Source organism: Podarcis raffonei, chromosome 11 (assembly GCF_027172205.1).
Source record: "Podarcis raffonei isolate rPodRaf1 chromosome 11, rPodRaf1.pri, whole genome shotgun sequence".
NCBI classification, from domain to species: domain Eukaryota; kingdom Metazoa; phylum Chordata; class Lepidosauria; order Squamata; family Lacertidae; genus Podarcis; species Podarcis raffonei.
The window spans coordinates 53962450-53984056 of record NC_070612.1 but is presented as its reverse complement, the minus strand read 5'-3'; the positions used below and the strand labels follow the sequence as shown (position 1 = coordinate 53984056).

Here is a 21607-nt window from a genome sequence, read left to right as displayed (position 1 = left end):
ATGCTACAAGCTGTAATGCTTTAAATGAAGGATTTGCTGAACAAATAATCTTAATTGGGATACAAGAAGGAGAAGTATGAGGAGGTCTGAGAAATTTGTTATTTAAAAGTATGGATTATGAAATTTATGCTTCTGTTCAATGTTTCTGTTTGTTTTGTTTAAAAAATTGGAAAACTTAATAAATATTCTTTAAAAAAAAAAAAAAGAACAGTTTCAGGTTAAGAGCGGACCTCCAGAACGAATTAACCTGTTCTTAACCTGAGGTACCACTGTATATATTTAAAGCTTGTTCCATGCACATTGAAACCACATGACTTCCCTCAAAGAATCCTGGGAATTGGAGTTCCTGCCTCGCAGAGGTATCATTTCCAGCACCTTTAGCAAGGTACTGTGGCTTTTATGGTAGCCTGCCATGCAGAGATGTAACAGGTGGTTCCTGTCCTGGAGATAAAACGATGTGAGTTTTTTACATTGTGTGGCCGGAATTTACAGTATGGGAAGGCTCTGTTTAAGTTGCCATGGCTCCAGGTAACCCGGAAATAATGTGGAGCCAGAAAGGCAACTGTGAGGTGTGTGTTTCTTTCTGTGTACCACAGTGTCATAGCAACTGATGTCAGGCAAGGCAGAGAGCTAGATAAAGCTGGCGAATAAAGCAGACTAGAAATTAATATCTGGCGGCATACATAGAGCTTGCAGATACCTATTTCCGGTGCTCCTGATGAAAGATTAAGGAACCACAGGTGAGTGGAGCATGGGGAGAAGAAAGGAAGTCAGTTCTTATTCATGCTTTGTAATGACTTTTTCCCCCCTCCCAAGCAACAGCCAATTAGCAGAACTATTAGGCTCTTTACAGATTGAAATCCAGAGGGACTTCTGCAAATGCAACTGAGTGTTACCCAGATTCCCTTTCTTATTGCAGCCGTTTGCTTTCTCTAGAAGCTTCTCCATGCAACCTGTGTATTCATCCTGATCTGCTTGCACAAAGTTAACATGTATAGTGCACTGTATATAGACAGTCTTTACTGAGTCTTCATTCTGACTTGCTTGCAGGACAGTTATAGGACATTAAGCATCCTTCCTGAGTTGCCTTCATAGTGTTTAAACTAGGGTTACTAGACCTCCCCATTTCCCAGGGACAGTCCCTGGATTTGCGAATAAGTCCCCGGACAAATTCCATCCCCGGAATGTCCCCGGATTTCATCTAATGTCCCCGGGAAACGCAGCAGCGGCAGTCTCAGCAGCCCGGAGCAATTGGCTCTGGCTGGCTTCAGGAGCTGCTCAGAAGTCCCCATATGATGGTGGTGCAGGGGCTCAAAGATGCAGCTTCCGGGCTGCCTCCACCTTCCCTGACCCCAGCAACTAAGCTGTGAAGGGAGGCTTCATGCTGCCTATCGGAGCAGCCTCACAACTCCTACTTGTGTGCAAGCAGAGGGGGCAGGGATCTCTCTGTTAGACAACGGGAAGCCTCCCTTCCTAGCTGAGGGATCCCCGCCCCCTCCTGCTTGCACACAAGTAGGGATGGGATTGGGGCTGCTCCGATGGGAAGGGAGGCATTGCGCTGCCCGAGCCTCGCTGCCGCTCTCGGCCCTCCTTCTCCGCCTTCCATGCCTGATCCACCGCGCACCACTCCCCCCCCCCCGTAGAACCAACAATTCAGGGGCTGCCCAGGCTCATGGAGAAAGGAGATAGAAGCCTAGGAGGAAGGGGAAACGTGGCGGTTGAGGCCAAGGCGGCGGCCGCCCCACAGCCACCGCCATCGCTGCAGCATCAACGTCCCGAACGTGTAGTATGTAATTAATTGATTAATTAAAGTGTCCCTGGATTCATTGAAAAAAATCTGGTAACCTGAGTTTAAACTCTTCCTGTTAGTCATTTGTCCATCCCACAGTTTTCAATGCAATTCCCAGTCACTTTCCTAACTACAATAAGTCTGATTGTGTGTGTGTGTTTTTAAGTGGATTTGTTGCGCTAGATTGACAGAGCTCTTTAATTCACTTTAAGTACGCAAACTTAAAATTCCAGTTTGCACATGAATCCCACAAAATAGTGGCAGGCTGGAGGCACCCCTAAAAACTGGGGTGGATGGATAGCTCTGGAGCAGATTTCTACTTGTACTGTTGGATCCCAGACATAATAAATATCTACCTGTAAACTTTTTTTTTAACCTATTATACTCTCAAGACAATTCATACCTCTTTTTCTGAATACAGGTTTTTTCCAGTAGTTCCAAGATGGCATTAGCAAGTGGACACTGGATTACAAAAGAAGTGATTGGGGACGCTCCAAGTCCTAGGTATGGGATAATGGTAAAACTGGTATCATAATGAAACATACCATATTTTTCGCTCTATAGGACGCACTTTTTCCCCTCCAAAAATTGAGGGGAAATGTGTGTGCATCCTATGGCACGAATGCAGGCTCCTTGGCTTCAGCGATAGCAACGCTAAGCCTCCGAAGCGCAGAGGGAGCACTCCCTTCCTGCTCCAAAGGCTTCGCGTTGCTTTCGCTGAAGCCTGGAGAGCGAGAGGCGTCGGTGCGCACCGACCCCTCTCACTCTCCAGGCTTCAGGGATAGCCCCACGCAGCCTCTCCCAGCAGGGAGAGGTTGCGTGGGGCTAAAGAGGAAGCCAAAACAGCCAGCGGGATCCATCCGCTGGCTGCCTTGGCCTGTGCCTGTACGCTGCTTGGCCTGTACGCTGCTCTTTGGGGCTGGGGGGGGGAAATAAGATTTTTTTTCTTGATTCCCCCCCCCCCTAAAAACTAGGTGCGCCCTTTGGTCCGGTGCGCCCTATGGAGCGAAAAATACGGTAGTTGTTGCAGATTGTTGCATATTTTTTTTGTCTAGAGAACATCAGTTATTATTTGCATTTATTGTGTTGAACTGGCTTGTGATACCATTTAACATTAAATAGTAACAGGATAAGTTCCAGATGAGATATATACTGATGTTCTGAGTATATATTATGAATATGTGCATAGTTAAACCAATGGGGCTATTAATAGTCCATAGCAAAACTTTTGAGATACTAAACAGTGCTGTCTAGATTTTCTCGGTCAGTTTTACCATTTTCTTCTTTTGTTTTTTATCACATCAAATATTTGCCGAACATTGTTTTAAAAAGCACACCGTGAAAGGCAGCAGCTGCCATACATAATAAGACCGGAAGAATCAGAAACCAGGAAGACCAAACTTTGAATAAGGAATGGGGGAAATATATAATTTACCTTAAAAATCACTGTAAACAATTAAAATTATTAGTAGGGTTGGAATGATACTTGCAGCATAACGTAGAACTATGGTTGTAATGGAGATTTAATAGATTTGGATTAATAGAGAAGTTGCAGGTGGAAAAAAGTTAACATACGGACCCACAAAGGGGTGGCGGGAAGTCCAGGGGAATCTACAGAATTCTGTTTTTATTTTGCTTGTTTGACAATTGTTCGTAAATTTCAAAATTTGAAAAACTAAATAAGTGTGTGTGCGTGTGTGTGTGTTGGGATTGCATCACAAAAGCAGTCATCATCCCTGTTGCAATAATGACATCAAAGTGGAAAACTACAGATAACCCCTCTACATATTTCACAGAACTGGTTTTTCTTTTCCCACCCTTTTCTTTTTTAAGTGAAGGGGTTGTTCCCTGACAGATTTTGTGGATAAGCTTACCGTATTTTTCGCACTATAGGACGCACTTTTCCCCCTCCAAAAATGAAGGGAAAATGTGTGTGCGTCCTATGGTGCGAATGCAGGCTTTCGCTGAAGCCTGGAGAGCGAGAGGGGTCGGTGCGCACCGACCCCTCTCTCTCTCCAGGCTTCAGGAGAGCCCCACCGCCAGCCCCACAAGCTCGGGGGACAGCGGGGAGGCGGAACGCCGCCATCCCGCTGTTCCCCGACTTGGTTAGAAGGCTGGCGGGGGGAGAAGCCTGCTCCTCCCCGTCCCCAGCCCTGCAAACTCGGGAGACAGCGGGAGAGGCCATCCCGCTGTTCCCCGACTTGGCTAGAAGGCTGGCGGGGGGGAGAAGCCTGCTCCTCCCCTCGCCAGCCCCGCAGACTCGGGGGACAGCGGGAGAGGCGCAGCGCGCCATCCCGCTGTCCCCCGACTTGGCTAGAAGGCTGGCGGGGGGGAGAAGCCTGCTCCTCCCCTCGCCAGCCCCGCAAACTCGGGGGACAGCGGGAGAGGCGCAGCGCGCCATCCCGCTGTCCCCCGACTTGGCTAGAAGGCTGGCGGGGGGGGGAGAAGCCTGCTCCTCCCCTCGCCAGCCCCGCAAACTCGGGAGACAGCGGGAGAGGCGCAGCGCGCCATCCCGCTGTCCCCCGACTTGGCTAGAAGGCTGGCGGGGGGGAGAAGCCTGCTCCTCCCCTCGCCAGCCCCGCAAACTCGGGAGGCAGCGGGAGAGGCGCAGCGCGCCATCCCGCTGTCCCCCGACTTGGCTAGAAGGCTGGCGGGGGGGAGAAGCCTGCTCCTCCCCTCGCCAGCCCCGCAAACTCGGGGGACAGCGGGAGAGGCGCAGCGCGCCCTTCCCGCTGTCCCCCGACTTGGCTAGAAGGCTGGCGGGGGGGGGAGAAGCCTGCTCCTCCCCTCGCCAGCCCCGCAAACTCGGGAGGCAGCGGGAGAGGCGCAGCGCGCCATCCCGCTGTCCCCCGACTTGGCTAGAAGGCTGGCGGGGGGGAGAAGCCTGCTCCTCCCCTCGCCAGCCCCGCAAACTCGGGGGACAGCGGGAGAGGCGCAGCGCGCCATCCCGCTGTCCCCCGACTTGGCTAGAAGGCTGGCGGGGGGGGGGAGAAGCCTGCTCCTCCCCTCGCCAGCCCCGCAAACTCGGGGGACAGCGGGAGAGGCGCAGCGCGCCATCCCGCTGTCCCCCGACTTGGCTAGAAGGCTGGCGGGGGGGGGGAGAAGCCTGCTCCTCCCCTCGCCAGCCCCGCAAACTCGGGACACTGTCTCCCGACATGGTTTGGAGACTGGCGGAGGGCTTCCTCCTCCCCCAGCCCCGCAAGCTCCCAGAGCGATGCCAAAGCTGCGCGCAGCTTCGGCATGGCTCTGGGTCCCGTTCTGGGGGAGGGAGAAGCTCGGGCTTCCCCCGCCCCAGCCCCGCGCCTGGCGGGGGGGGGGAATAAATTTCCCCCCCTTTATTGCCCCCCCCCCAATCTAGGTGCGTCCTATGGACCGGTGCGTCCAATAGTGCGAAAAATACGGTAGTTTGTCCCAGGCTGCGTCGGCTTCAGGTCATGAGAAACTGCTAGCTTGCTCTCTCATATTATACCCATATTATACCTTGAGTAAAGAGCTTTATGAATAGGCTCCCACAGTAAGGCTGGCCTCTCTTCTGAGCGAGGAGGGAAAGATTCACTGTTATTGCTGCATCCAAATTCATTTACCATTGTTTCATGTTGCTCTGTAGACACGGACATGCCTTGGCAATCGCGGGAAATATAGCGTTTATATCTGGAGGCTGTTCCTTTAATGATACGTCTGTAAGTACCACAAGTTGATGTTTGCTGTCCTTTGTTAATTTCATTACCGTTTGACATTTTGCTGTTGTTGGGAGTATAATAAATGGCACACCTCATGTACTCTTGCTGTTTGCTTTAAATCTTCTCTATTTCCCACTGCACACAAGTACTTACTGAAGAATCCCTGCATTCCAGCCATTGTCTACTAATGTGCATTGTGGAGACATGCCTACAGATTCTCTCTGGGTAACTGTTTAGCTATTATTTCTACTGGTAGTCACTTGAGATAGCTTAAACCTGAATGTAATTTTAAAAGCGCTCCTTATCTAGATGACAATATTGATGCCCTGTAAATAAAGATATCAGCTTCAATCTCTCTTTCTCTCCTAGGATGATCAGCCAACATATTTCAATGACTTCTACATGTTGACAAGTGAGATACTATTAATCTTTTCTAGCAGGCAGCTTTTTCCGTGGGTTTATCCCTCCCTTTGGAGTGGCACATATTTCACTATAATAGACCAGTCATTTGTAATGCAAAAAAAGGCTTATCACTATAAAATTGTGGAAGTATATTGCAAACAATGAGACTAGAATGGATTAAGGTTAGAGGGTTCCCCTGCCCCCAGGCTAGTTTGAACAGCTGTACAACAACAAAGTTATCTTTTCCCCTGGTATGAATGCACCTACTGTGGTCCAGCTTTTTTGGTCAATGAGGCATAGGCAGAACTGTTAGGTGCAAGTGTGATCACTCACTCGCAGGTTTTGTGGTTTTCTTAAACATACCTTTTAATTTTTTGAGCCACATATGTACTCTACATATTCATAGTATTTCCTATAGAAATAGTCATTCTGCTGGCCTTACATCTCATCTCCAAGTTTAGCTTTAAGCAATTCAATGTGGCTTTTTGCTTAAAAGACAGTTAAGAGACAATGTAAGAAATGCATTAGACCAGGCATATGCAAACTCCGGCCCTCCAGATGTTTTGGGACTACAACTCCCATCATCCCTGACCACTGGTCCTGTTAGCTAGGGATGATGGGAATTGTAGTTCCAAAACATCTGGAGGGCCGGAGTTTGCCTATGCCTGCATTAGACATCTTGAATATTTGAATCATCATAATGAAAAGCAAGCTGCTCTGATTTTTTTGGATGCAGAAAAGGCCTTTGACAACCTGCACTCGGATTTTTTTTTTTTAAGTTTTGCAAGAAATGAACTTTGGAAATAATGTTATTAAATGGGTGAAATCAATTTATACATCACAGACAGCACAGATAGTGGTTAGTGGAGATTTGACTTGATACTGTGATATACAGAAGAGGACATGGCAAGGATGCCCATTCTCCTGTTAATTTTCATCCTGGTCTTAGAAGTCTTGCTTAGAGGTATTAGACAATATGATAGAATTATGGGAATAAAAATTTTAAAAGAGACGTATAAACTTGAGAGCAATTACTGACGTTTTGATGTTAACTTTAGAAAACTTGCTGCAGGGAGTAGTTCTAATGGATAAGATCCAAGTTTAGCTTTAAGCAATTCAAAGCACTGCCATCAGATGCAGTGCTGCTACCTGGGGTAAAGGTAAAGGTAAAGGGACCCCTGACCATTAGGTCCAGTCATGACCGACTCTGGGGTTGCAGCGATCATCTCGCTTTATTGGCCGAGGGAGCCGGCGTACAGCTTCCGGGTCATGTGGCCAGCATGACTAAATCGCTTCTGGCAAACCAGAGCAGTGCACAGAAATGCTATTTACCTTCTCGCCAGAGCGGTACCTATTTATCTACTTGCACTTTGACGTGCTTTCGAACTGCTAGGTTGGCAGGAGCAGGGACCGAGCAACGGGAGCTCATCCCATCGCAGGGATTTGAACCGCTGACCTTCTGATCTGCAAGTCCTAGGCTCTGTGGTTTAACCCACAGCGCCATCCTCGTCACGCTACCTGGGGTAACCTGTCCCATTTCACCACCTGAGGCAAAATGGGAATGGTCTCCTCTTGTTGTCATCTCTGCCACCGCCACCGCCATACCCCCGAAATAATGACAGGAATAAATAAAATTGACTGCACATTAAAATAGATGCTTGTAGAATCATAGAATTGTAGAGGTCGGATTCGGAATCCTGACCACAGTCATCCCTGGGCGAACTCGAACCACCAACCTTCTGGTTAACATTTGTAGCTTTAGCCAGTATGTTTTGAAACCGAAACACTGTATGGATGTATAGATAAATGTTTGTGTATGTGTGTAAACGTACCGATCATCTTAAGTTCATTCATTTTCAGTTACTTCCACTGAATTGACATGGGAAATGATACCACAAGATGGCCACATTCCTTGTCCAAGAGAAGGTCATTCACTTTGGTAAGCAAACAATTCAGCAAAATAAACACTGGTTATTTCTAGTACTTTTATGTCGATCGCTGAAATGACAAGAAGGTGGGCCTATTCTCCGACCTAAGCGCGCATATGTGGAAGGAAATATATTGGAATTAAGAGCCTGCCATCCATGTAAACCTACATCTGACTGAGATGCAAATAGTTACAGTGATTAATCACTTTGCACAGCCATAAGAAAACCCAGCTACCACCAAGCATATATTATTATTAATTTCTGAGCATCTGAGAATTGACAAATCTGAGAGAAAACCGATGACCAAAATCCAGAGCTTTGTGTTTAGCAGTTATGAAGATGAAAATGCTCAATTAGTGTTAGCCGTGCACGTCACGTAACAGACAAAGCTGTCATATCCAGCTTGCACACAGAGTCAACCAGTACAATAAATTCAGTAACATAAACATGGTGCTCATGTTTTTGTTTTAACTTTATAACAAAAGAAAGCCTATAGCTACGTTTTTGGTATTTAGAGAGCACATTTACAGGCGTGATGCTCGTCTTCTCTGGTCGGATTTTTGCTGTTTGCTTCATTTCTCACTTGGTTTCCTGATTTCCATTTTCTAGTAGCCCTAGAGGTGCTATTTCTTTCACCTGTATCCTGTTTCAGATAAGCTTGGCGGTGATTGCTTTAATCCTCTCAGTCCCTTTGCTGTGCTTCCCTAGTGGATGACTTTGGGGTATTATTAAATGCACTCCAGCTATGTCCTCCTCACTGTGGCATTAATACAGATTTGGCTCACTGTTTCCATGTTTGGGTTTGTGCTTTCACACAAGCAGTTTCGATGCCAGTGCCTCCAGAAACTATGCAGATGTTTTCCATCCACTGGTGGGCAGTGCTTGGTGGAATGTATTCACACGGTTTATTGTTTGCTGCTCTCCTCAGTTAGTACCTTCCTTACCTTCCATGAGTTCTGGAAGCCTGAAACACCTCGAGGGCATTTGCAGGTATTTGTTTGCCTGTGCCTGCCTGCCTTTTTTGTTTATTGCAACACCGGCAAACTTATCCCAAAGCAAATTTTCACAAATGCCTTTTTTAAAAACTCCTGAATCATCGTTCTCTGATTTGGACAAAATTGCAGGTTAAGAAAATAAAAAAGTGTGTTGAAGGCTGTGTTGCACCCCGTCACAGCAAGGATTGCACAGGCCCAGATAAACCACACTGTAGGAAGATGGGGACAAATTTCATGTTGGTTAATACTGCTATTAGGTATTTCCATTCCAGACAATCAAAGGCTTTGAGGATGTCCAGGGACATGATCATCAGTGGGAGTCTGGTTGTTTTGCTGTGTTCAATCAGATCCAGCAGTTTCCTAATGAAGTCTGTTATGTTGCGACCAGGGACAGAGCCCTCAAGGTGTTTCAGGCTTACAGAACCCATGGAAGGTATGAAAAGTCGGGCCAGCCTGCTCTAGCCATTCCCTTCTCTGTGGTCTTCCACTCTAGGAATCATCTTCAACGCTTTAACCCTTCCCCTTACAAATACAGTGATACCTAGGGTTACATATGCTTCAGGTTACATACGCTTCAGGTTACAGACTCCGCTAACCCAGAAATAGTACCTCAGGTTAAGAACTTTGCTTCAGGATGAGAACAGAAATCGTGCAGTGGCGGCGCGGCGGCAGCAGGAGGCCCCATTAGCTAAAGTGGTGCTTCAGGTTAAGAACAGTTTCAGGTTAAGAACGGACATCCAGAACAAATTAAGTACTTAACCTGAGGTACTACTGTAGCATTGCTTTAATTTTTTTCTCCTTCTCAAACTCTCCCAAACAAATGAGTGGGCAGCTTCAACCACAAACATGATTGTAACAAGGGAGGATGTGATAGCCATGAAAATTGTCCCCCCAAATTTCAGTCTGGGAAAAGGGGGAATCCTTGCCCTGGCCCTTTGTCTTCCAGAGGTCTAGAAGCAGAGCTGCTATTCTGTTTGCAGCTTGAAGAGCAATTATTTGATGTTGCTAAATCACTCACATCTGAAAGCACCTTATTTTCCATTAAAATGGACAAGAGGCCTAGTAAGCAAGAATAAGATCAGGCTGCATGTCTTTGCATTCACTATTAGCCCAGGGAAGTAAAACAAAGCGTAGCAATCTTCCAAACCCAGAAGAAGGGGCTCAGGAGCTATTTTAAGCAGCTAATATCTGCTCATTGAGCTCCCCTTACATTTAACTGTTCCCATATGTTAATAATTTGGATTCTCTGTATGCTTTTTTTTTTTTTATAACTTTGCCTCTGATTTATGCTGCTTCTTTTGCTGCCTTTTGCACAGGCATGGCCCATATGGAAACCATATTGCCTGTAACAGGTTTCAAAATGCTGGAGGAAAGTTGGGGGAGGAAAGTTTAAGAGAAGAACTACATGGGTTTCAGTAGTGAACACTGTAGCACCTCAGTCCTGGAGCGTGGCCCACCTGAGAGTGGGGAAAAATGGGACCCGTGCAGCTCAGCTTTGCTACTTTTAGGACCCAGGACGGTGGCAGAGGCCAAGGAAGCAGCTGCTTCCAGTCATGTCCCAGCACTAGGGCAAGGATCTTGTGATAGGAATTTTGAGGTCTTAGATATATGTTAAACGTTCATAAGTGTACCAACCAAGCACGTACATAGATCAGTACAGGAAGACCAACCTGAAACCATTTTGATTCCCAAACTGAGCAAATGTTTTCTCTGCAAAGTCAAAGGAAAATGGAAATGCCTCCCCATTGCCTTTTCCTTCACAAATCCTATCTTAAGGGCACATTTAAGATATGAATAGGGTGTGAGCTGTGACCTGGCTCAGGAACTACAGTCATACCTCGGGTTGAATGCGCTTCGGGTTGAGCGCGTTCGAGTTGCGCTCCGTGGCAACCTGTAAGTAACGGAGTGCGTTGCTTCTGGGTTTCTCCGCCTGCGCATGCGCAGACGCTCAAAATGATGTCACGCGCATGCGCAGAAGCAGCAAAAAGTGATGCGTGCGTGCGCAGACGTGCCGTCGCTAGTTACGTTTGCTTCTAGATGCGAACGGGGCTCCAGAACGGATCCCGTTCATATCTAGAGGTACCACTGTAAGTATTTATCATTACAAAAGACTGGCCAGGCTCCCCAGGCAATCCAATCAAGTGACCGTTAAACAGGTAACCTGGCAGACAGGAGGTAAACAAACCACTCAGATTTCTGCTTTAGACCGCCTTTTCTGTGATGTATCTGGGGGGGTAGTCTTGGGTTACACCCCTTCTGTGATGTATGTATGATGTATGGAGGGGTGGTCTTGAGCTCCAGGGCAGGGAATTTAAAATGTCTATATAAGGCCTTGCGTGCCATTGTTCTGGGTTCCTCCTCCCTCCTGCGTGTGGTGAGCCAGGACCCTGTTGCAACAGTTAATAAAGATCAGGCTTACTAGCTGCTTTGCTTCTCAATATTCTCTGGTTGGCCTCTGTTATTTTCTCCTACCAATAAGGAACCTATGTAGGACTCTATATGGACTCTTGGATACCCCATATGGGAAAAGGGCAGATTTTCGTTTACAACAATCTCAATGTCAGACAATGTCAGGCAAAAGATTCCTGCATTGCAGGGGGTTGGCCTAAATGACCTTTGTGATCCCTTCCAACTCTACAATTCTATGATTCTATGGCTCCCTCTCGTGAAAGGCAACTGCTGCACCATCTGAATCCGAGTCCTCCTAAAGCCAACACTGGGACAATTTCTCTAAATAACAATGAAACTTTTTTCTTCCCTCAAATGTCTACTACGGATAGATGCCAACACAATTTATATTTTTTTTAAAGTCTTTTATAGGGGGGCGGGTGGCCTGGAAAACATTTCACCAGTGCTTTTTTCTGGGGGTACACAGGGTATGCATACCCCTAAACATTTTGTGAATCTAAGTTTGGCCTCATTGAGGAGCAGTCTTCCAATACGAGTAGGAAAATGAGAGTACCCCTAAATATTTTTTTAGAAGGGGAAAAAACCACTGCATTTCACTTTTGGAATAGCGTGCAATTATTTTCCCTTGATTTTTTAAAAGCTTCTCTTTTGAAGTTTTTTTTTGTAAAAAATGTTTACAAATAAAATGCATATCTCTGCCAACCTGAGCATGACACTAGCAAAAATGTGCAAAAGGTCTACAAACATTTGTGAGCCAACATCTGTCAAAGCTACTTGGGGCATTTCACACCTTCTCCCCCCACAAATATGTCAGCTAGCTTGAAAAAACAGTGGATTTTTCTTTAAAGAAATGTCTGGATTTGTATTTCTAACCAGATAGTTTATTTGATTATATATATCACTATGTCCAATATGCACAAAAGGGCTTAGAGGGAGCTCCTTTTGGATCACACATCTGCGTGTGTGTTTATGAGTATGTGTGAGTGTGTGAGAGAGTTTTGTAGTGTGTGTTTTGCTTGTTTACAAAGCTATTGTACTACCAACTTTACTGTACGCTTGTGAAACATGGACCACTTATAAATGCCATCTCCAACTCCTCGAAAGATTCCATCAATGGTGTCTCTGAAAAAATTTACACATCACTTGAGAAGACAGGTGAACTAATGTCAGTGTACTGGAAGAAGTAAAGATTACCAGTGTCAAAGCAATGATTCTTCAACATCAGCTTTGTTGAACTAGTCATGTTGGGATGCCTGATTATCGTCTTCCAAAACAGCTACTCTATTCCCAACTTAAGAATGGTAAACGTAATACCAGTGGACAACAAAAGAGGTTTAAAGATGCTCTCAAGGCAAATGTAAAAAAAAGTAATATAAGCACTGACAACTCAGATTCACTGGCCTGCAAGCACTCCAATTGGATAATAGCCTGTACCAAAGATATTCATGGACTTTGAAGAAGCAAAAACTCAGGACAAAAGGGAGAAACGAGCTAAGAGAAAAGCACATTTACCAAATCCTCTCCTTGATCAACTCCCACCCAGAAACCTATGTCCCCACTGTGGAAGGACGTGTGGATCCAGAATTGGCCTCCACAGTCTCTTGCAGACTCACTGTTAAGACCGTGTTCATGGAAGACAATCTTACTCGGCTATGACTGATCGCCAAAGAAGAAGCATGTATGTGTGTCTTGCCCTTCCTGCTTTGGGCTTTGTGTCTATGTGCCTCTGGCATGGAGCCCTTGACAACATTCCCTTGAGAAAATGCCCAAATGGTTTTGTGCAGCGCCACACTGTTTAATGTGCAATTGAAATTCTTTCCCTATCCCACTGTAATAAATGAATCCTCTTCTATTTCAACCTAAATTCTCGCGGGTGTGAGTTCTTGGTCTCTGAATTGTTTAGGTGAATTCTCTGAACGGTACATGACCGACCAACCCCCCCAAAAGCTTATTCTACCTCACAAGCATGTTTAAGGGTCTTAGAGACACGTGGAACCCCCTCTCTCCATACCACCAATACTTTTTTCCTCATCCAGGTTAGTATTCACAGAGCATGCCAGTTTGTCCACCAGCAGCCCAGCAACTTCATTAGTTAGCTAGTGCTATATTCTGCCACTTACATCTTTCCTCACTGGAATTGCTCACCTTTTGGTTTCCTGTAACTGTTTCCCACAGAGCAATCTGTTTACAAATGTATACACTGAGTCAGCCCATTGCCAAACCTGAAACAAGCAGTTGTACAGCTGCAGGTTATGAGCTGGTCAAAAGTAAAATCTGCCCAGAATGTAGATTATAGATACAACTGTACTGCCAAAGGATAAAAGAGCTTGGTAATGTCCACTGTGACCATAAGTGTATATTTTCCATACAAAATTCTAGCCATGGGGGAGGTGGTTTATGGCTGACTGTAAAAATTTCTCAACTTTGCTTTACAGTGTAGTAAAAGGCAAGATATATTTATTTGGAGGTTCTTCAAGCACGAATGCTGAGCGTTCCCTTCCAGGAGTCTACACCTTTGATCTTGGTGAGTAAAAACATGGAATTAGATTGCCAGGGATTTATAGTTCATTTAGTTAATGGCAAGTCAAAGAGCCTTATGCTCTTGTAGAATAAAAAAGCATTTATTAATTTATTATTGTTTGGGGGCAACCGTGGCAGCATGGAACTACGAATTTTGATGATCCCACCCTTTCCCTCAAACTTGTCTTTCTGAGGTAACTTGGTCATGATGGTGGGATCGGGGAGGAACAAACCAGCTTTGCTGAAAAAGCTAATCATTTTAAAATTGCAAGCTTTGAAAGATATAAACAAAAACTCGACTGGGTGTCCCGGCTCCTTGTTCCTAACTTATTATTTCCCTCCAGTAAGTTTATTTATTATTTCTATTCATGGCAAACCGGAGCTCATTTTGCACAAATATATCTCATAGTGTTTGAACAAATGAAAGATGAATGCCATTCAATTAGGTCTATTGCCATGGAGCTCTGAAGCTGCCTTTCCCAGGGCACCTAGAGAACGGAAAGGAATGTAGCTCATTTCAAGCTCCTTTTAAGATATGTCTTCCCTTTGCTCAGTGAAGGTGATTTGGCTCTTGGGTTGGGTTCCCTGCTGAGAATGTTCCAAATCAAAGGCTCCCTCATTACTGAATGCCAGTTCATAATGTACCATATTTTAAATCCCACTTTAGACTGATTAGTTCCAGAAGGGGAAATACTGTAAGACGCTGGCTGTTTTAGCCTGTGGAGTTTAGCGTGGAGCAACAACCCAACCCCAATTTTGGCTGGAATTTTAAAAAGAAATTGCAATGAAAACAAACGCTGACTGCTTTCTGCAAAGCAAAAATGTACGTTTCCCCAGATCTGCTGCACAAGGTTACATGAATGGATGGTTCGGGGTGCAGTTTTGGCACTCCCGGTCGGCAGCAGCTCATGCAGTTTTTCACTGGAGAGTCTTACCAACTTCACTTCCACTGAGCGTCTCTGCATGGGGGAACAAAACTGGCACCTTTACAACAGAGCAGGGTGGTGCAACATGCGGCCCTCAATGCCTTTTTGGGTGGCCCTCAACAACATCTGAGGGCCCCCCTTGCAGCCCCCACTTTGCCTTCCCAAATCTTGGTAAGTGAGGTACTGAGCTTTGGGAAGGAGGCATAGGGCTCTAGCAGAGTCCTAGAGTCCTCCCTAAAACCTATTTCAGTTTGGAAAGGAGGTAGAAGGTCTCTGGGACCCTGCCAGAGCTTCGTGCCTCTTTCCCAAAGCCCGGTATCTTGCTCAGCTGGCTTTGGGGGCATGACAAATTCTAGCCTCGCTGCCCACTCCTACAATGTGCTCTGCGTGGGGCTACCTTGAAGGTGACCTGGAAACAACAACTAAAGAATGCGACAGCTAGACTGATGACTGGGAGAGGCTGCTGAGACCATTTAACACCAGTCCTGAAAGACTCCTAGTACGTTTCTGGGCACAATTCAAAGTGTTGGTGCTGACCTTTAAAGCCCTAAACGGCCTCGGCCCAGTAGACCTGAAGGAGCGCCTCTACCCCCATTGTTTAGCCCAGACACTGAGGTCCAGCTCTGAGGGCCTCCTGGCGGTTCCCTCACTGGGAGAAGTGAGGTTACAGGGAACCAGGCAGAGGGCCTTCTTCGTAGTGGCACCCGCCCTGTGGAACGCCCTCCCGTCAGATGTCAAGGAAATAAACAACTATCTTACTTTTAGAAGACATCTGAAGGCAGCCCTGTTTAGGGAATTTTTAATGTTTGGTGTTTTATCGTGTTTTTAATATTCTGTTGGGAGCCGTCCAGAGTGGCTGGGGAAACCCAGCCAGATGGGCGGGGTATAAATATATTATTATTATATTCATACGTTGGGTTACAGCCACTTCCGGTTGCGTTTTTTTGGGTTGCAGACCGCCGAAACCCGGAAGTACCAGAATCGGTTACTTCCGGGTTTCGGCAGTTGTGCATGCACAGAAGCGCTAAATTGCACTTTGCGCATGCGCAGAAGCACCGAATCGCAACCCGTGTGTAAGCAGACGCGGGTTGTGAACGCTGCAGGTTGCGAACGTGCATCCTGCACAGATCATGTTCGCAACCTGAGCGTCCACTGTAGTATTATTATTATTATTATTATTATTATTATTATTATTATTTTATTTTACACGACAAGGCCCGCACATTCCATGTCAAAGTACTCTTGTGGCCTGCTTAGTACAATAACTTGGAATGCCCTGCTATAGAGTGTTTCAAAGTAGCAGAGCAGGCTGTGGGGTCCATTAACTGAGCGCTGTGAGAGAAAATAGCAGCTGAGTGGGGGGAAGCACCCAGAGTGTTATGGCTCCACCGTAGTCAAGTATCTTCATGGTGCTATGCTCGGAGATACCATCCATCCTCCAGTGCCTGATAAGGGTGCCAGGTCACAGTGTGGTGTAGTGAGCGGTGGACTCGTAATCTGGTGAACCGGGTTCGCGTCTCCGCTCCTCTACATGCAGCTCCTGGGTGACCTTGGGCTAGTCACACTTCTTTGAAGTCTCTCAGCCTCACTCACCTCACAGAGTGTTTGTTGTGGGAGAGGAAGAGAAAGGAGATTGTTAGCCGCTTTGCGACTCCTTCAGGTAGTGATAAAGCGGGATATCAAATCCAAACTCTTAATTTTCTTCTTCTCCGGTGGTGCTCCGTGGCAGATTCTGGTAGTCTCATTTTCAGCCACCATTGCTCCTGATTTCTGGCCCATGCCCTGGAGATATTTCAGACTATAGGGACACGGGTGGCACTGTGGTCTAAACCACTGAGCCTCTTGTGCTTGCAGATCAGAAGGTCGGCGGTTCGAATCCCCGCAATGGAGTGAGCTCCTGTTGCTCTGTCCCAGCTCCTGCCAACCTAACAGTTCGAAAGCACACCAGTGCAAGTAGATAAATAGGTACCGCTCCAGCGGGTATAATGGCGTTTCCATGCACTCTGGTTTGCGTCATGGTGTTCTGTTGCGCCAGAAGCAGTCTAGTCATGCTGGCCACATGACCCAGAAAGCTGTCTGCAGACAGACGCTGGCTCCCTCGGCCTGAAAGCGAGACGAGCGCCGCAACCCCAGAGTCGCCTTTGACTGGACTTAACTGTCCAGGGGTCCTTTACCTTTTTTACCTATTTCAGGCTATGCTACTCTCCACTACTCCACAGAACCAGGGCAAAGATACCTGCCTACCCATGACAGGTGGCTTCCTGTCTCATTCATGTAGTGATGAAGCATGCATTGGCATTCTGTCTGAAAAGGACCAGTTTTGTAAATGTAGTAAAATCCTGAGCAAACACACATCTTTTTGGGTGTCTTCCTTATCTTTTTTAAAATAATAATAATATTAATAAGAATAAAAATTTATTTATTTATACTTTTCAAATTGATACATTTCACTAATTTTATACATTTCACTAATTTTACAATCATTTTGGCTTTTCAGAACTTGACTTCCTTCCCCCCTCTTTCTGCAGTTCCTTCAATTTATTTTTTTAATATATCCAAATGAAATTAATTTACTCATTTATTCATCTTATTTAAGTAGATACTATTATAAAACTGCAGGTTATTACAATAATCCTGCCAATGTACTGTTTATAATTTATCTGTAAATATTCATAAACCATTTCCATTCTTCTGTAAAAAAAATTGTTAGCTTGATTTCTTATTCTTCTGGTAAGTTTCGCCATTTCTGCATATTCCATAAGTTTTTGTATCCATTCTTCCTTTGCTGGGACTTCTGCTTCTTTCCATTTTGGAGCAAGTAACATTCTTGCCACTGTAGTAGCATACATAAATAATTTCTATGCATTTTCGATAGTTCTGTCCCTATAATTCTCAAAAGAAAAGCTTCTGGTGTGTTTTTTTACAAAGGTTATTTTAAACATCCTTTTTATTTCATTATATATCATTTCCCAGTAAGCTTTAACCTGACTACAAGACCACCACATACTACAACACACACCTTTTTGCATCTGATTGCACATCTGAGTACAGCGGTACCTCGGGTTACATACACTTCAGGTTACAGACTCTGCTAACCCAGAAACAGTACCTCGGGTTAAGAACTTTGCTTCAGGATGAGAACAGAAATCGTGTTCCAGCAGCGGGAGGCCCAATTAGTTAAAGTGGTGCTTCAGGTTAAGTACAGTTTCAGGTTAAGAACGGACCTCTGGAACGAATTAAGTACTTAATCCAAGGTACCACTGTATATATTGTACGGTACTGAAAGCTAATACCCAATTTGTGAGCTATTTTGCTGAAATATGCATGAGAGGAGTAGTGGAATAGATGTCATAATTTCATGGCAAAACAGATAGTAAATTATCAATGATTTAGCACAATACAGAAGCAGTAAAAACTATTTTTAAAAAATACAAAGAGACAGTTTTTTTTAAAAAAAGAAACAGTTCAGATAAAATAGCCATTTAAAAACCAAAAACCTTCCTGACAAGGCAAGGTTTTCGCCAACTTTTGAAATTGGCCACACAGGTTTCTAAGCCAGGTTTCAGTATTTTTTGGAACAAGCAGAATGAGAAAGTGAATTCCTTCCTCCCCCAGCCCACTTTAGGATAAGAGACTAATTTACTGTTATTTCCTTATCTTAAGGTTCCTTAATGTGGCAGAAAGTTGCAGCCACTGGCATCGCACCTCAGACTCTCAATCACAGTTCAGCTGCAGTTGGAGAAAACATCTACGTATATGGGGGTACACTATGCGGAAAAACTGTTGATGACCTGCATGTGTTCAACACGGGTGAGTAGAATTAAATCTCCTTTAAGAAATTTGGTTTCGTATGTGGTCAATCAATCCACAATCATGCAGTAGTGCAGACTATAGCCGTAAGTGCAAATAGAACTTGTTTCCAGGGTTCTTTCTTGCTCTTCAGCATAAAGCCCTACGTCAGGTTAAAATAATATAAAGATATATTTCTAAAGATCAGTTAAGATAATTTACATCAGAAAAATAGGGAGGGTCCTAAAAATTTAAATATCTCTGGTGTCAAAGCTCAGGGTGAAGAGGTGTATTGTCAGTATAATATATAGAAGTTCTCCTTGATTTCTCTTTGTTGTTATTTGCTACATCATTTCCTCCATCTTTTATGATGATCCAAATCTTTTACCATTGTGTCCAAAATTCACCCTTAAACTACAAGTGATAGTCCAATCCTACTAGCGATTTTAACTGTTTACAATGGTCTTTAAGATAACTTATAAATTTTCCCCATTCCTTATTAACATTTTGGTCTTCCCGATTTTTGATTCTCCCGGTTATTTTAGCCTTTTCAGCATAGTCCATCAACTTGATCTGCCATTTTTCTCTGGAAGGAACTTTATCTTCTTTCCATCTCTGGGCCAATAACGTCCGTGCAGCCGTGGTCGCATAGATAGTCTTTTCTGCTCCCTTGGGATTTCGGCACCTAGAGAAGGCACTCTTTTTGAGGGCACACACCTTTTTATGTCGGTAACTGTGGATTAAAAAGTACCATATTTTTCGCTCTATAGGGCGCACCTGACCATAGGGCGCACCTAGTTTTCAGAGGGGGAAATCAGGGAAAAGAAATATGACCCCCCCCCCAGCTCTGGGAGCAGCGGACAGGCTGCACACAGCCTGTGCACTTCTCCCAGACCTTCTCCCTGCTATTGCGGGAGGTGGGGGAATTGCCCCATCTCCCGCAAAAGCCCACAGGAGGGAGAAGGGACTGACTCAACCAGTCAGTCCCTTCTCCCTCCTTGGGGAAAAGCCCCCAAGAGCAGCGCGCTCTTTAAAGGCTGCGCGGCTCCTGTGGGCTTTTCTAAGAGGTAGGGGAATTCCCCCATCTCCCGCAAAAGCCCACAGGAGCCACACACCTTTTAAAGAGCGTGCAGCTCCTGCGGGCTTTTCGACTGAGCTTGTGGCGCTGGGGGGGGGGAGCGCTGCTTTCCCCCCACCGCCAGCCTCAAAGACCAGACTCTCCTGGCTTCAGCGAAAGCAACGCAAAGCCCCTGGAGCGCAGGCTTTGGAGGCTTCGCGTTGCTATCGTTGAAGCCAGGGAGCCTGCATTCGCTCCATAGGATGCACACACATTTCCCCTTAATTTTTGGAGGGGAAAAAGTGCGTCCAATAGAGCGAAAAATGTGGTACATAGACTCACCTTCACTCATATGGTTCCCTGTTTTGATAGGAAAAAAATAATATTAAACTGCAGAGGTAGCCAGTGTGTTTGGGTTCCAGTTTCCATTAGCCCCAGTCAGCAAGGCCAATGGCCAGGAATGATGCGAACTGGAGTCCAGAATACCTGAGGGCCACTATTTTTGCCTCCCACCCACTGTTATATGGAATGCCATTCTGCCACTTTTGTTGCATTTTTTGTCATAACGTCCTGAAGTACCTTTTGCTATTGTGACAGTTTATGTTATCTTTCAGTATCCCAAAGCTGGACCCCTGTCAAAACCTCTGGTTCAGCCCCTGGTGCCAGGTTAGTTGCTGATTTTTTAAATATTTTTAATTTTTAGGTTAGTTGCTTGTTAACACTAGAGTTGAACCGGAATAAGAAAAGCACAAGTAAAAGATAGTTTAGTCATGTTCTCCGCCAGAGAAACTGCTGATGAAGGTGGAATAATATTTGAAGTGTAAGGACCATTTGTCAGACCCTCCACTGTTCGTGTGACCTTGCCATTCATATATACAGAAGAAGAGTAAAGGAAGGTCTTGCTTTAATAGTACAAAGGGAATATTCCATGCTATGTTGGAGGGGATGCCAGGAAATAGGAAATTATGTTCACATGTGGTGGGGGTGTAAATCTGTACAATTTTGAGGGCAAAGGGTGTTTAAGGAGATAACAGACATCACTGGATTAAAGTCCAGAGGTACAGTAGCATTTTTATCAATTTACAATGGGGTGGAAGGTTCACAGGCTACGAAGGACTTGCCCAGAAACTTATTGGCAGCTGCACCCATTATTATAGCAAGGAATTGGAAGGGGCAAGCAGAATATAAAATGGAAGAATGGTATAAAGCAATGGCGGAGGAAGCCTCTCCGCCACCTGGTGCAGGGTGCCGAAGAGCGGGGCGAACTGCCCGGTGGCACATGTGCAGCGCCCATACAGACTGTGCATGCACGGCGCACATGCGGACGGTGCACGTGTGGCAGACCGTACAGACGCTGCGTGCACCCTCGGCGGCTCTACAGCTGGGGGAAGGCAGCAGGCCATCTTGTCACCCCCCCAGGGTAGCACCCGGGGTGGACCGCCCCCCCCTTCGTACACCCCGGTATAAAGAGGTGTGGGATATAGCTATTAATGATAAATTAACATGTGTCGTTAAGGTTAGATGGGGAATACACAGAAGAAATTATTTTGAGGAGGTATGGATGGTGTTTGTAGAATTTGTACTGTTAAAACAGAAGGGGGTCAAACTATCTCAAGAGGTGTTGAAATTTTGGAAGGTTTGGATAGTTACAATGGAATGGTCTCGTTGGTGGGGTGCACATTTTTATTCTTACTTATTTATGATTTTTGCTTTGTCAAAATAAAAAAATATTATAAATAAATTAATTCTGCCCTTGGATCTTACTTAGCATGAGGATAGAGGCCATAAAAATGAGTAAGCAAGTCTGTGGGGATTTGTTTTCTGGGTTCTGGGGTGGTGCACAGAAGGATAAGACCCACTTATTGTCTAAACCAAAGGTTGTTTTGGGAAGCCATGAGTTTCTTCTATGCATTGGCAAAAGGCCCTAGGAGCTGAAAAGATGCTGACCAAACATTCTTGAATACAGTGGTCATTCTTCCTATCATAAAAAGTTGATCCCTATATATTCTTTTCCTGACAAAGGGGAGAGCTGTTAATGGTGGCACCAAATGGATTCTGAGAAAATACCCTCCTTTGCCATTCCAAATAAACAAGGAAACAAGAGAATATAAT

General features: G+C 45.4%; 1 protein-coding gene across 3 annotated transcripts in view; it reads left to right on the top strand.

Annotated features, from left to right (window-relative positions):
• The first annotated feature begins 575 nt into the window (after window positions 1-575).
• The window catches only part of LOC128423336 (actin-fragmin kinase-like), a 78757-nt gene continuing 57725 nt past the window's right edge, over window positions 576-21607 (top strand). Inside the window, exons 1-8 of one of the 3 annotated variants that reach the window (XM_053408391.1) lie at window positions 576-740; window positions 2222-2293; window positions 5397-5469; window positions 5839-5881; window positions 7732-7810; window positions 13639-13727; window positions 18313-18459; window positions 20110-20161. In XM_053408391.1, the coding sequence (XP_053264366.1) occupies window positions 2232-2293; window positions 5397-5469; window positions 5839-5881; window positions 7732-7810; window positions 13639-13727; window positions 18313-18459; window positions 20110-20161 (545 nt within the window). In that variant the 5' untranslated portion in view covers window positions 576-740; window positions 2222-2231. The remainder of the gene's footprint in view (window positions 741-2221; window positions 2294-5396; window positions 5470-5838; window positions 5882-7731; window positions 7811-13638; window positions 13728-18312; window positions 18460-20109; window positions 20162-21607) is intronic. The other 2 variants (XM_053408389.1, XM_053408388.1) reach the window with 2 other exon arrangements.